Source organism: Bubalus bubalis, chromosome 13 (genome assembly GCF_019923935.1).
Source record: "Bubalus bubalis isolate 160015118507 breed Murrah chromosome 13, NDDB_SH_1, whole genome shotgun sequence".
Taxonomy (NCBI): Eukaryota; Metazoa; Chordata; class Mammalia; order Artiodactyla; family Bovidae; genus Bubalus; species Bubalus bubalis.
The window spans coordinates 8102584-8114639 of record NC_059169.1 but is presented as its reverse complement, the minus strand read 5'-3'; the positions used below and the strand labels follow the sequence as shown (position 1 = coordinate 8114639).

At 39.6% G+C, this 12056-nt stretch overlaps 1 protein-coding gene across 2 annotated transcripts in view; it reads left to right on the top strand.

Moving 5' to 3' along the window:
- Positions 1-12056, top strand: part of LOC102389249 (basic immunoglobulin-like variable motif-containing protein) — a 62625-nt gene that overhangs the window by 21197 nt on the left and 29372 nt on the right. The window contains exons 7-10 of one of the 2 annotated variants that reach the window (XM_025262601.3): positions 4398-4530; positions 5148-5234; positions 6179-6275; positions 7744-7975. In XM_025262601.3, coding sequence (XP_025118386.3) covers positions 4398-4530; positions 5148-5234; positions 6179-6275; positions 7744-7975 — 549 coding nt within the window. Of the gene's footprint in view, positions 1-4397; positions 4531-5147; positions 5235-6178; positions 6276-7743; positions 9682-12056 lie in introns of those variants that run through there. The other variant, XM_025262600.3, reaches the window with a different exon arrangement.

Genomic DNA, 12056 nt, shown 5'->3' with positions numbered 1-12056 from the left:
AAGCGTCAAGTCCTTCGCACCATCCCAGGCGAGAGCAGATTGGTCTTTTGATGCTGTCCTGCATGTACCAGTTGAATTTAGAAGATTCGAGGGTCTAAGAACCTTGCAGGATGATACTGTGTTGCTAGATTGCAAAATCCGGTTCTTGTCTTTGAAGGTATAAAAATGCATTTTGATAAGTTCTTTTAGAGTTCTTTGGAGTTCTGTTCTTATAGAATAGACTCTGACTCATCAGGCTCACAGAATATCAGAATGCTAATATATTAACTGAGAGTGAGAAATACAGGATCAAAGGCACCAGCATTTCCTCGACGGCTGCTCAGGACACACACTGCTCCTCGCAAGGCAGCAGGCCAGCACATTCTGGTAGTTTTGCTCTGCTTTCTCTACACCATCCGCATCATGGCTCTGCATTTGGTAGTGGCTGCTGTGTCGCTGAAGTTTCAGATTCTTGATATCCTCTTGACTCCACATCCTGATGTGGTTTAGACCCCACATCAGTCTGAATTTAGTTTCCATGTGTAACGCATTCCTTTGTCTTCTGCTATGTAGCATCACCGTCTAGGATGACTGCCTTAATGTACTAAGTGGTATGTTTTATTTCAGAAGGTGATCTTTTTCTGACCTTACACTGAATTTCTGGGGGTGCCCTACGAGAGGCCTATGTGCCCTCCATTCTGGACCAGACGATGTGCTCTTCCCTGACTATCTCCCTCCCATGCAGTAGTGTGGTTTTCTCCACATGCTCCTTCCTCTGAGTTGTCAGAATCCTGCCACTTGATTTTGTTCTGTCCTGAATGCCACCCCCTTCTTGATTCCTTAAACCCAAGGTACTCTTTCTTCTTTGAATTACACCCCCCCCTTTTTTTTTTTTGCATTTTTTCCACCCTATATCCAAGTCACCTCTTTTATCTTCTCTATGAGGGCAGCTTGAGGTACTATGCATTCCTCACCTTTTGTTTTCTTATGGTTCCTGATATATTGGGTTGGCAAAACAATTCAGGTTTTCCTGTTACAGAAAACGTCATGATACAGCTTACAGAAAGGCCTAAACGAACTTTTTGGCTAACCCAATAGTTGGTAGCTGTTCATTAATTTGCTTCCTGAATTGAGTGCAATAAAAATTTCCTGTTAACCTTAGACCAGTGGCTTTCGAGATGTGACCCCTGAATGAATATCAGCATCACCTGGTAATGTGTTAGACATGCAAATTGTTGGTCCCCACTCCAGACCTACTGGGTCAGTCACCGAGGGGTTAGGTATCAGCAATCTGTTATTTAACAAGCCCTTCCTGCTCAGGTTTGAGAACTACTGCTGTGGCCTTTCTGGACTTCCCAGGTGGTGCTGGTGGTAAAGCTTGCCAGTGCAGGAGATGTAAGAGACATGGGTTTGATCCCTGGGTCAGGAAGATCCCTGGAGGAGGGCATGGCAACCCACTCCAGTATTCTTGCCTGGAGAATCCCATGGACAGAGGAGCCTGGGAGGCTGCAGTCCATGGGACTGCAGAGAATCAGAAACAAGTGAATGACTAAGCACAGCGAAAATAGTAACCATGGGCTTCCCTGGTGGTGCTAGTGGTGAAGAATCTGTCAGTGCAGGAGAGGTGGATTTGATCCCTGGGTCAAGAAGATTTCCTGGAGAAGGAAATGGCAACCCACTCCAGTATTCTTGCTTGGGAAATCACGTGGACAGAGGAGCCTGGCGGTCTACAGTCAATGGGGTTGCAAAGAGTTGGACACAAATGAGGTGACTTAGCACGCATACACTCTGTTACCTTTCTAAAGAGGTGCTATCCCGCTTCTTTATCAGGAGTGTGGTCTTCCATTGATAGGAAGCTCAGTGATTTTTCATTCTGTGCTCAGTTGAGTCTTGGGAATTCTATGGTGGTGCTTCAGGGCTGGTGAGGGGAGAGGGGTGAGCCCGTAGATTCCCTTCCTCCTTTTGGGCCACAGTAACAGCTTTGATCCTTTTTATGAACTGGCCAGACATGTAAACTTTCCTTGCAGAAGGCGTTCCATGTCAAAATAAATCTGAAAATTACTGATCTGAATTAGAGGTCAGCAAACAACAGCCCATGAGCACGCAGCAAACAACAGCCCACTTTATTTTATAAATAAAGTTTTATTGGCAGATAAACATATCCATTTGCTTACACACGGCCCAACACACGGCCCACGGCTGTTTCTGTCTGTGGCTGCTTTCAGCTACAGCGCCAGAGCTGAGTAGTAGCAAGGGTAGTGCCCTGATCCAGGACTTCCCTGGTAGCTCAGGTGGTAAAGAATCTGCTTGTGATGCCAGACCTGGGTTTGATCCCTGGGTCAGGAAGATGCCCTGGAGAAGGAAATGGCAACCCACTCCATTATTCTTGCCTGGAAAATCCCATGGCCAGAGGAGCCTGGGGGGCTATAGTCCATGGAGTTACAAAGAGTTGGACAAGACTTAGTGACTGAACAACAACAATCCAAGTCCATCAGAACGTTGTCATGTACTTTGAAATAATAACAAAAGATATACCTGAGTAGCATGATCATTACTTCATAGAAGAAAACCCATCTTGTGTCCTCTAGAAAACTAGGACATATTCTAAGAGTATTTGTAGCAGGTGAAATAGTATGAATATTAATGATGGCAAACTTTCACTCCTATCTCATTTGCCCCTGAATATATTCCAGACATTAATGTGACTCCTATTCATAATCCCAATAAGGAAATCAGCTGTTTTGGATTATATTTGACTTAGGAGGGAAGTGTGAAATAAAAATTTCCATTAAAAAGTTACAATAAAGTTCTTTCACAGGAAGTTTTAGTTATCTGGGGTAACTTTTTATATGGCATTTTCACAATCTGACAAAGATTTCAAGAGTTCTTCCTAAGCCAGTTATGTGTGTAAGAATCTTTAGTATTTACTGGGTTTATGAAAAGTCCAAATCTATTTACATTTGCTTACTATTCTGGAATATATCTACAACCAAGTTCAGCTATGGAAATGAAATACTGAGCATCTTCTTAATTTTAGTTCTTAGAATTCATTTAGAACTATCCTTGGGTGTCGGTTTTTAGTTTGTCTGAGGAACTCAGCCCAAAACAGCAGAAAGACTTATTTATCATTATGAAATAGAGATTGTGGTAGAAAAGATTGCCTTGCACGCAGGAATGCACATAATGAAGTAAAAATCTATGGTGAATCTATGAGTAAAAATCTCCTAGCTGAAACCTTGGAGAAAGAGCTTGAGACAGAAATGTTATGGTCTCCATGGAACTCACAAATTGTGTGTATCTCTGGGGATTGGGGGTGGGCTCCCACCTTCTTGGCTCTGTTACAGCCATTGACCAGCTGTTCTTGGGCTTCAGCTATTTCAGTGGCCAGAAAGTCCATCAGAAAAGCCATAACTTGGAAATTTTCGTCTACTTCAACCATTTTTAGGATTTCCTGTCTTAATGGGCTATTTGTTCATGAATAATTTAGTTTCTTCCAGGAGATGCAAGTTAATGAAACTTCAGTTAATGGCTTTAAGTATTGAGTGGTGGTTAAAAACTGGTTTCTTATGTAATACTTTTGAAATTACTTTGTAACTAATACAGGCAGCCACTGGAAAGATACAAAGAGAAGCAGTTATAAGAGGATGCAGCGGTTCACCAGCCAGTTTCTATAAAGATGTTCTTACCACTTGGCTTGTGAAAACTGTTCCTCTAATTTGGGTGATTTTTGTAGAAAGGATTGTAATGTGTATTAATGGGAGAAAGTTTTCCTCTTTGGAAATTGTTTGGAGTTTGTATTTGTCCATATACTTCAGTGGTTTCCAAATTGGGATGTTTGCATATGACAGCTTTACAGAGTGATCACTGTGGTCTGGGAAGAATGAATTAGAATGTCTACATTTTAATCTAATTAAAAATTCCTATTTTTGTGTATCTTTTAAATCAGTAGTCATTATACATAGTTTATAAACAAACATGCTTAGTTAGAAATTTCTAGTGACAGATGTGTACAATCAGAGAAGTTGAGACCCTTGCTATATATACCAAGTATTAACTTTTATAGACAAGCATATGTGTTATTTGAAGGTTTTGGTAATCAAGGACATATTTCAGTTATTTAGTTTGCTATTCAGTTTATCTGAATTTCAGTCTAAAGGGTAAGATTGAAATCCATTAATTAAAAAAAAAAATCTATCAATAGTTATTCATTTTTTCCCCAGCAATGTCCATTTGTCCCAAGTAATGTCTTTTCTGCCTTTGAGTCCTTAACTGTTTGTATAATTACTTGTGTGTGTATATATATATATATATATAAAATTGTATATATAATATACAACATATATATTGTATAATTGTTTGTATGAAGCATAGACAGTATTTTATGGTCCCTCAGTTGGTTTGTTTTTGCTTTTTTGTAGCATCTGGGGCCTTGTCGAAGTTAACTCATGGATTGAAAGATGAATCGTTAGCTTATATCTATCATTGCCAAAATCATTATTTTTGTCCAATTGGCTTTGAAGCAACCCCTGTCAAGGCGAATAAAGCATATAGGTAAGCATTTTTATATTTTATGTGCATACTTCACCAGGAAAATATATTGTTGAAAGCATTTATGAAATATTTGGTTCATTAGACATTGGAACACTCGATGATTTGCTTTCCTTACATCAAGTAAGACTATCCTTTTAAACATTGTAGCTGAATCTTTTGCAGAATTGTGTTTGGTTTATTAGGCTTTTCTCGAGATTCCCTGGTGGCTCTGTGGTAAAGAATCTGCCTGAAATGCAGGAGAGGCAGGTTCCATCCCTGGGTCGGGAAGATCCCCTGGAGAAGGAAGTGGCAACCCACTCTAGTATTCTTGCCTAGAGAATACCATGGACAGAGGAATCTGGTGGGCTACAGTCCATGGGGTCTCTAAAGAGTCAGACATGACTTAGCAAGTCAACAATAACATATTGTAACAAGGGATCAAGCCCTACCTAATTTATGCTTCCTTTTTAATGGCCTCTGGAGTTTTGTTCAAACCTTAACTCCAGTTCTGTTCTAGTGCTAATGAATTCTATTTCTGCATAAACCTCAGTGTATGTTTTATCAGTATATAATTAAAGTAATATTTTCAAGGGAGTGAATGACTTTATGAAGCTTACTGTGAATGTATTTTATTCTAGCAGGGGTCCCCTCACACCACAGGAAGTAGAATATTGGATCTTAATTGGAGAATCAAGTAGAAAACATCCTGCTATTCACTGTAAAAAGTATGTTAACCCCTCCCTCTCCACTTTTTCTCAATTTCTGCTAAAAAGCCTGTTGGAATTTTAATTAGAATAGAATCCATAGAATCCATAGTTTAGTTTGGGGAGCATTACATCTGAATAATGTAGAGTTTTCTCTTTATAAATATAGACTGTATCTCCACTTAATTAGAGCTTTAATTTCTCTTGGCAATGGTATTTCTCAGCATAGAATTTTATATATATTTTGTTAAAAGTTTTTCCTATATTTTTTGATGCTATTGTAAATTGATTTAGTTGAAGTAATAGTTGAGTTACAATGTTGTGTGAGTTTTAGGTGTACAGTAAAGTGATTCAGTTATATATATACATATATATATTTTCAAATTATTTCCTATTATAGGTTATTACAATATTGAATATTGTTCCTATAAACTGATTTTTAAAACATTTTATCTCCCAATTATTTTCTGGTAGTGTACAAAAATACAATGGATTTTTCTATATAGGCCTTAAATCTTACACCTTTATCAAATTCAGTTGTTAGTTCTAGTAACAGATTTGCAATACAAAGCAATTTGTAATTGTTTTGGATTTTCTATACCATCAATCATGTTGTTTATGGATAAAGGCATACTAACTTATAAAACTTTTGAAAATGTACTTGACTCCAATTAAAAAGAAAATATGGAATGTTTCCACACTAGCCTGCTGGATGTCACTTAACAGGTTGATATATATTTTTATTTCATGTGGAGAGTAACCATTTTTAACCTTGGCATTAGTTGGATAAAGAGAACTGTCATTTAAAAGAGGATTTATGGAAACCTAATAGATGAAATAATCCTCTGATGGAAGAATTATTGCCATGGAACTGTTGTAGCAAATTGCTCATGTGAAAAGTTCCATTACTTTTTAAAGAATTTTAAACTTAAAGAAAATTGTGCTTTATTCTTCCTTAACAATAGATGGGCAGATATTGTTACTGATCTAAACACTCAAAATCCAGAATATCTAGATATCCGGCACTTAGAGAGGGGGCTGCAGTACCGAAAGACAAAGAAGGTAAGAATCCCACTATGTGTGAAAATATTTCTTAACTGGCCAAAATGCAGTCATTTTACTCAGCACTCTAGGTTGTAAATAACAGAAACCCAGTTCAGACCATTTTAGACAGAAAAGTGAAAACCGAGGACACATGTCTTTAAAAGGAAATTTACAGTAGCTAGGACGGGGAAGCAATCTAGATATCCATTGACAGATGAGTGGATAAAGAAGTTATGGTGCATATACACAATGGAATATTACTCAGCTATAAAAAGAAATGCATTTGAGTCAGTTCTAATGAAGTAGATGAACCTAGAGCCTCTTATACAGAATAAAGTATGTCAGAAAGAGAAAAGACAAATATTGTATAGTAATACATATATATGGAGTATAGAAAGATAGTACTGATGATTCCACGTGCAAGGCCACAAACACAGACATAAAGAAAAGACTTTTGGACGCAGTGGAGGAAGGAGAGGGTGGGATGAGTTGAGAGAATAGCACTGAAACACACACACTACCATATGTAATATAGATAGCTCGTGGGAGTTTGCTGTATGATGCAGGGAACCCAAAGCCTGTGCAGCGTGACAACCTAGAGGGGTGGCACATGGGTGGGAGGAGGGAGGGACCTTCAGAAGGGAGGGACCTATGTATACCTGTGGCTGATTCACGTTGAGGTATGGCAGAAACCACCGCAATATTGTAAAGTAATTATCTTCTAATTTAAAAATTTAAAAATGCAAGAAGTCCAGCCAGGTGCCAGCCAGAAATATTATCAGGGGCAGGAAGCTAGTCTGTCTTGTTCTCAGCTGTCTTTCTGTTTGCTTCCTGAAGATCATCGTCTTTCAACTTAGGTCTGCCTTTCAGAAGAACAGTCTAGACTGAGACGGGCCTGCCTCCAGCCCAGTTCTGTAGTGGTGGCCCAGCTGGAGTCAGGTGCTGACCCCAGGGCATTAACTGTGGCCTTGGGGCAGAGCCGTGTTCACCAACAAGGCCACTGTGGGTGGTTCTCAGGGAATGGTATGTTCTGTGGGTTGAGGAGACAGCCCGTTGCTATAATCCCACTAACATGTGAAGAACACATAGCGGGGAGAGGAAGAGGAATGATCTCGGTGTTTGGATTAGGCAATGTTGGGATCACTGAGCGTGCGTGAGAGGTAGAGAGGCAAATGGGGGCGGTGAAGGGGTCTTGGCTCCTGTGGACATTGTTATATTTTTGTAAAGGCAGCTGGTCAGGAAAGATGCTGGGTAGTGTGATCTGATGATGTCGGAAAGGATAAATACTATTTAGATGCAGATGACGGCGGGGAAAAAATCCCATGGACAGAGGAGCCTGGTTGGCTACAGTCTATGGAGTTGCAAAGACAGCACAACTGAGCATGCATGCATGAAGGAGGGAAAATAAGAGAATTCATTGGAACCCACATAGTATAACTAGTTTCCTCTTGTTTTCTGAACCGAACATTTTTTTTTTTCTTCTCAGGTTGGAGGAAACTTGCATTGCATCATAGCATTCCAGAGACTTAGCTGGCAAAGATTTGGCCTTTGGAACTTTCCGTTTGGAACTATTAGACAGGAATCACAGCCTCCAATGCATGCCCATGGAATTGCCAAATCTGAGAGTGAGGACAATATCTCCAAGAAGCAGCACGGGCGCCTGGGCCGGTCTTTCAGTACTGGTTTCCATCAGGACTCAACATGGAAAAAGATGTCCAGTATCCACGAGAGAAGGAACAGTGGCTACCATGGTTACAGTGATTATGAGGGGAATGACTGACCATGCTGGGTCCCTACGCTGGGGGTCACACACACAGCTGGTTGATGCAGGACTGTGTTAAGGCAGTACGATATTTTAAGTCTATGTTAAATAGGAACAGATCTTGTGGGGCAAAACATAACCTTGTAGTTCCTCCCGTAAATAAGCTTGTATATGAATAGGATGGGTGATTTCAGACATATAAACAGATAAGCACAGATTTTTTTTTTTGTCCTTTTAAAGGAAGAGTATATAAACATTCTGGACAGTTTTGCAAAGTCCAATAAAATTACATATAAACAAATCAGACACAATTTCATTCAATAACATCATGATTTGAAATACTTAAGCATGAAGGGATTTCTCATGACTTGACCCCCAGATATTTGTTGCAGTTTTATTCCTAAGCTCAAAATTTAAGGTACTCACTCTCTGCCCTTTAAAAAAAATTGGGGTTGTTGACTTCTAGTTTTTCTCTTGTGGTTAAAGCTCATTTCAAATAACTTAGTGAGTCTAGGAATTCCTTTTTACTTGTAGCAGTATCTTGCCTGCCTCGTATTTTTCCTGATTAACTTTCTCAGGATTCTTAATAAAGAGGCAAAAGAGAAAAGACTCCAGGCACTGATCTTTTCTGCTGGTGCAGATGGATGACTTCCTGCATCAACTCAGGTGTTCTGGACTTTCTTGGTATGTTGTTGTTACATATTGACAAGAACTTTAGGTCTTGAAAGACTTCTGTAAGTCTACAATAAACCTTGGTTTAGGGATAGAGTAAATGAACAAGTGGGTTTCCCTGATGGCCCAGTGGTAAAGAACCCGCCTGCCAATGCAAGAGTCATGGGTTTGATCCCTGGGTTGGAAAGATCCCCTGGAGATGGAAATGGCAACCCACTCCAGTATTCTTGCCTGGGAAATCCCATGGACAGAGGAGCCTGGTGGGCTACAGTCCATGGGGTCGAGAAGAGTCGGACATAACTTAGCAACTAAAACAACAAAATAACAAATGACATCTGAAGTTTCTACACCCAAAGTAACCTTTGAGGTGAGATGTGATATGTGACTGGTCCCCCCATATGGAGTCATGTGTTGATAAAAAAAAAGCATTAAGGATGTGTTAGGACTGCCCATCACTCAGAGGGCAACTATCCATATTCCAGGCTCTGAGCTCTTTCCTTTTGTAAAACCATATAGACTATTAGCTATTTGAAGAGAGTGTGTAATTGTTCAGAACGTGTGGATTTCATGTATTTGAGCTCCTGTCCAGTCGCTGTAGTTTTTCTTCTTCTGCCAACCTGTGACTCATGAACAACTAGGATCTCTTGTTCTTTCATTCCAGGGGCTGCTCCAGGACTCCAGTCAGTAACTTGATTATTACAAGGTGCTGAATATGTTGGTAACCATATTGCAATACACCTCAAGGAAAGGGTTCAGATTTTTATTTTGAAAATATTTTCATTTCCTTCTCTTTTGAATTTTATATCCATGTATCCACTCAGATACTCCTAGCCTACAGATGGGGATATTATGAAATGGGCATTTTTCTGAAGAGAATATTTTGCTTGAAAGGCCAAGGACTGAAAGAGATTTGTAGGTTGCTGATTTTGTTACTTCATACTGGAACTTTTAAGAAGTTTTCATCAATAAAGTTTTGTTTTCTACTTTTAATCATGTGAATGTTTTGAACTTTTAAGGATGGAGTGGCCTTATAATTTGAAGTATATGACAGAGGTACATGACAGAATTTGTCAATTCTGCCTGAGTAGTATAAGAAACATCTGACTTTTATAATTAGTGAGACTATAGGCATATGTCTATAATTTTAGATTTTTGTAAGACTTTATATAACAGGAAATAGAAAATGTAATTCTTTAGCTTGAACCAAATTAAAACTGTGATTTCTGGAGGTCAAATCTTGATTTCATATAGCTCAGCCAAATATTTCAGAGAAGAGGTTGGTAAAGAATGGAGATGAATGTAACATAAAACAGACAACACAGTAACATCTAGGAAAACAGGATGAGTTTATATATATTGCTTATTGGCCATAATCAACTTTTATAAAACACTTAATATACATGATCACTTAATAACTTGGTTTATAAGTTTGGCAGTTATGAGGAGCACACTGAGGTTTATAGGGACTGCTTTTCCAGAATCTGTAAGCCAGTGACTGCACATTGCTCTTTGAAGATTAGTAACATTCCTGTCATAATTTCTTGGTCAGTTTTTCTTAGGGGTCTCCATAGAAGCAATGAAAGTTCATATTACTGGCTTGCTACTAACTGGCTGTTATCATCTTGGGCAAGTTAAGATTGTTTTTCTTGTGCATAATTCCTCATTGGCTAAAATGGGGATAATAGTACTTATCTTACAAACTGTTTTGAAGAATAAGTAAGTTAATACGTGTAAAGTGTTTCACACAGTGCTTTATAGATAGCAATTGCTATTTGAATGCTTGTTATTATTATTAGCCTATATAATGTGTATTTTCCTGGCAGAATCTTGATAGAGAGCCCTTCGCTGCTGCTGTTGCTAAGTCAGTTCAGTCATTTCTGACTCTTTGTGAACCTATGGACTGCAGCCCGCCAGGCTCCTCTGTCCATGGGATTCTCCAGGCAAGAATACTGGAGTGGGTTGCTGTGCCTGCCTCCAGGGGATCTTCCCGACCCAGGGACTGAACCCACATCTCTTATGCCTTCTGCATTGGCAGCAGGTTCTTCACCACTAGTGCCGCCTGGGAAGCCCTTTAAACAGCAACCAAAGGAACCAATTCCTTATTAATCAAATGAACACTCCTCAGTTGATGTTCCTTCAAAAATACATTTTGTATCCAAGAAATGTTGCTCTGGTTTTACAAGCACTTACAGTACTCAAATGCTCACACTGACTACTTGTTTTTACCTAGCTCTCAAGTAACTTCAGGATAAGGCAATGGCACCCCACTCCAGTACTCTTGCCTGGAAAATCCTGTGGATGGAAAAGCCTGGTAGGCTGCAGTCCATGGGGTCGCTACGAGTCAGACACGACTGAGCGACTTCACTTTGACTTTTCACTTTCATACATTGGAGAAGGCAGTGGCAACCCACTCCAGTATTCTTGCCTGGAGAATCCCATGGACGGAGGAGCCTGGGAGGCTGCAGTCCATGGGGTTGCAAAGAGTCAGACACGACTGAGCGGCTTCATTTTCCTTTCACTTTTCCAGTATTGTTGCCTGGGAAATCCCATGGACAGAGGAGCCTGGTGGGCTGCAGTCCCTGGGGTTACAGGGTCTGAGGTGACTGAGCAACTGAGTACACAGGTCAAGGAAACCTGGCTACTGGGAACCATCTGTTTGGGCAAAAAATAGTTTCACTAAAAACTTATTTTCCAATCATTTCTTTTCACTGATTTTAATCTATCTTCAATAGTCCAAATCTGAACCAATATGTACGAAAAGGCTACCATTCATTGACCACTAGTGGTTAAGTACTTCACAAACATTACCTATGATCCTTGCTTGAAACAGTTTGCAAGACTGCTTCTATGCCCGCCTATTACAGATGAAGAAAGATGTTTTGAACAAACCTGATCTGAGCAATGCTAAACACCATAAGTGGTTTAGTGGGGGTTTGAATCTAGCCTGAGGGTCCAATCTACCACCTTTCCAGGAGCTACTTTGGCAATGAGTTTCTTGTTATTTCTGACCTAAAAGCCTCTTAAATGCTGAAGAAAAATGTACTTCAAGGGCTAAAATTTTAAACCATATTACTATCTGGTTACTACAAATTTTCAGATAACTACCTACTTATTAATGAAAAAATATCAACCAAATCTTCCACCTACTTCTGTTTTGACTATGCCAAGGCCTTTGATTATGTGTATCACAACAAACTGTGGAAAGTTCTTAAAGAGATGAGAATACCAGACCACCTGACCTGCCTCCTGAGAAATATGTATGTAGGTGAAGAAGCAACAGTTATACCTGGACATGGAACAACAGACTGGTTCCAAATCGGGAAAGGAGTACGTCAAGGCTGTATATTGTCACCCTGCTTATTTAA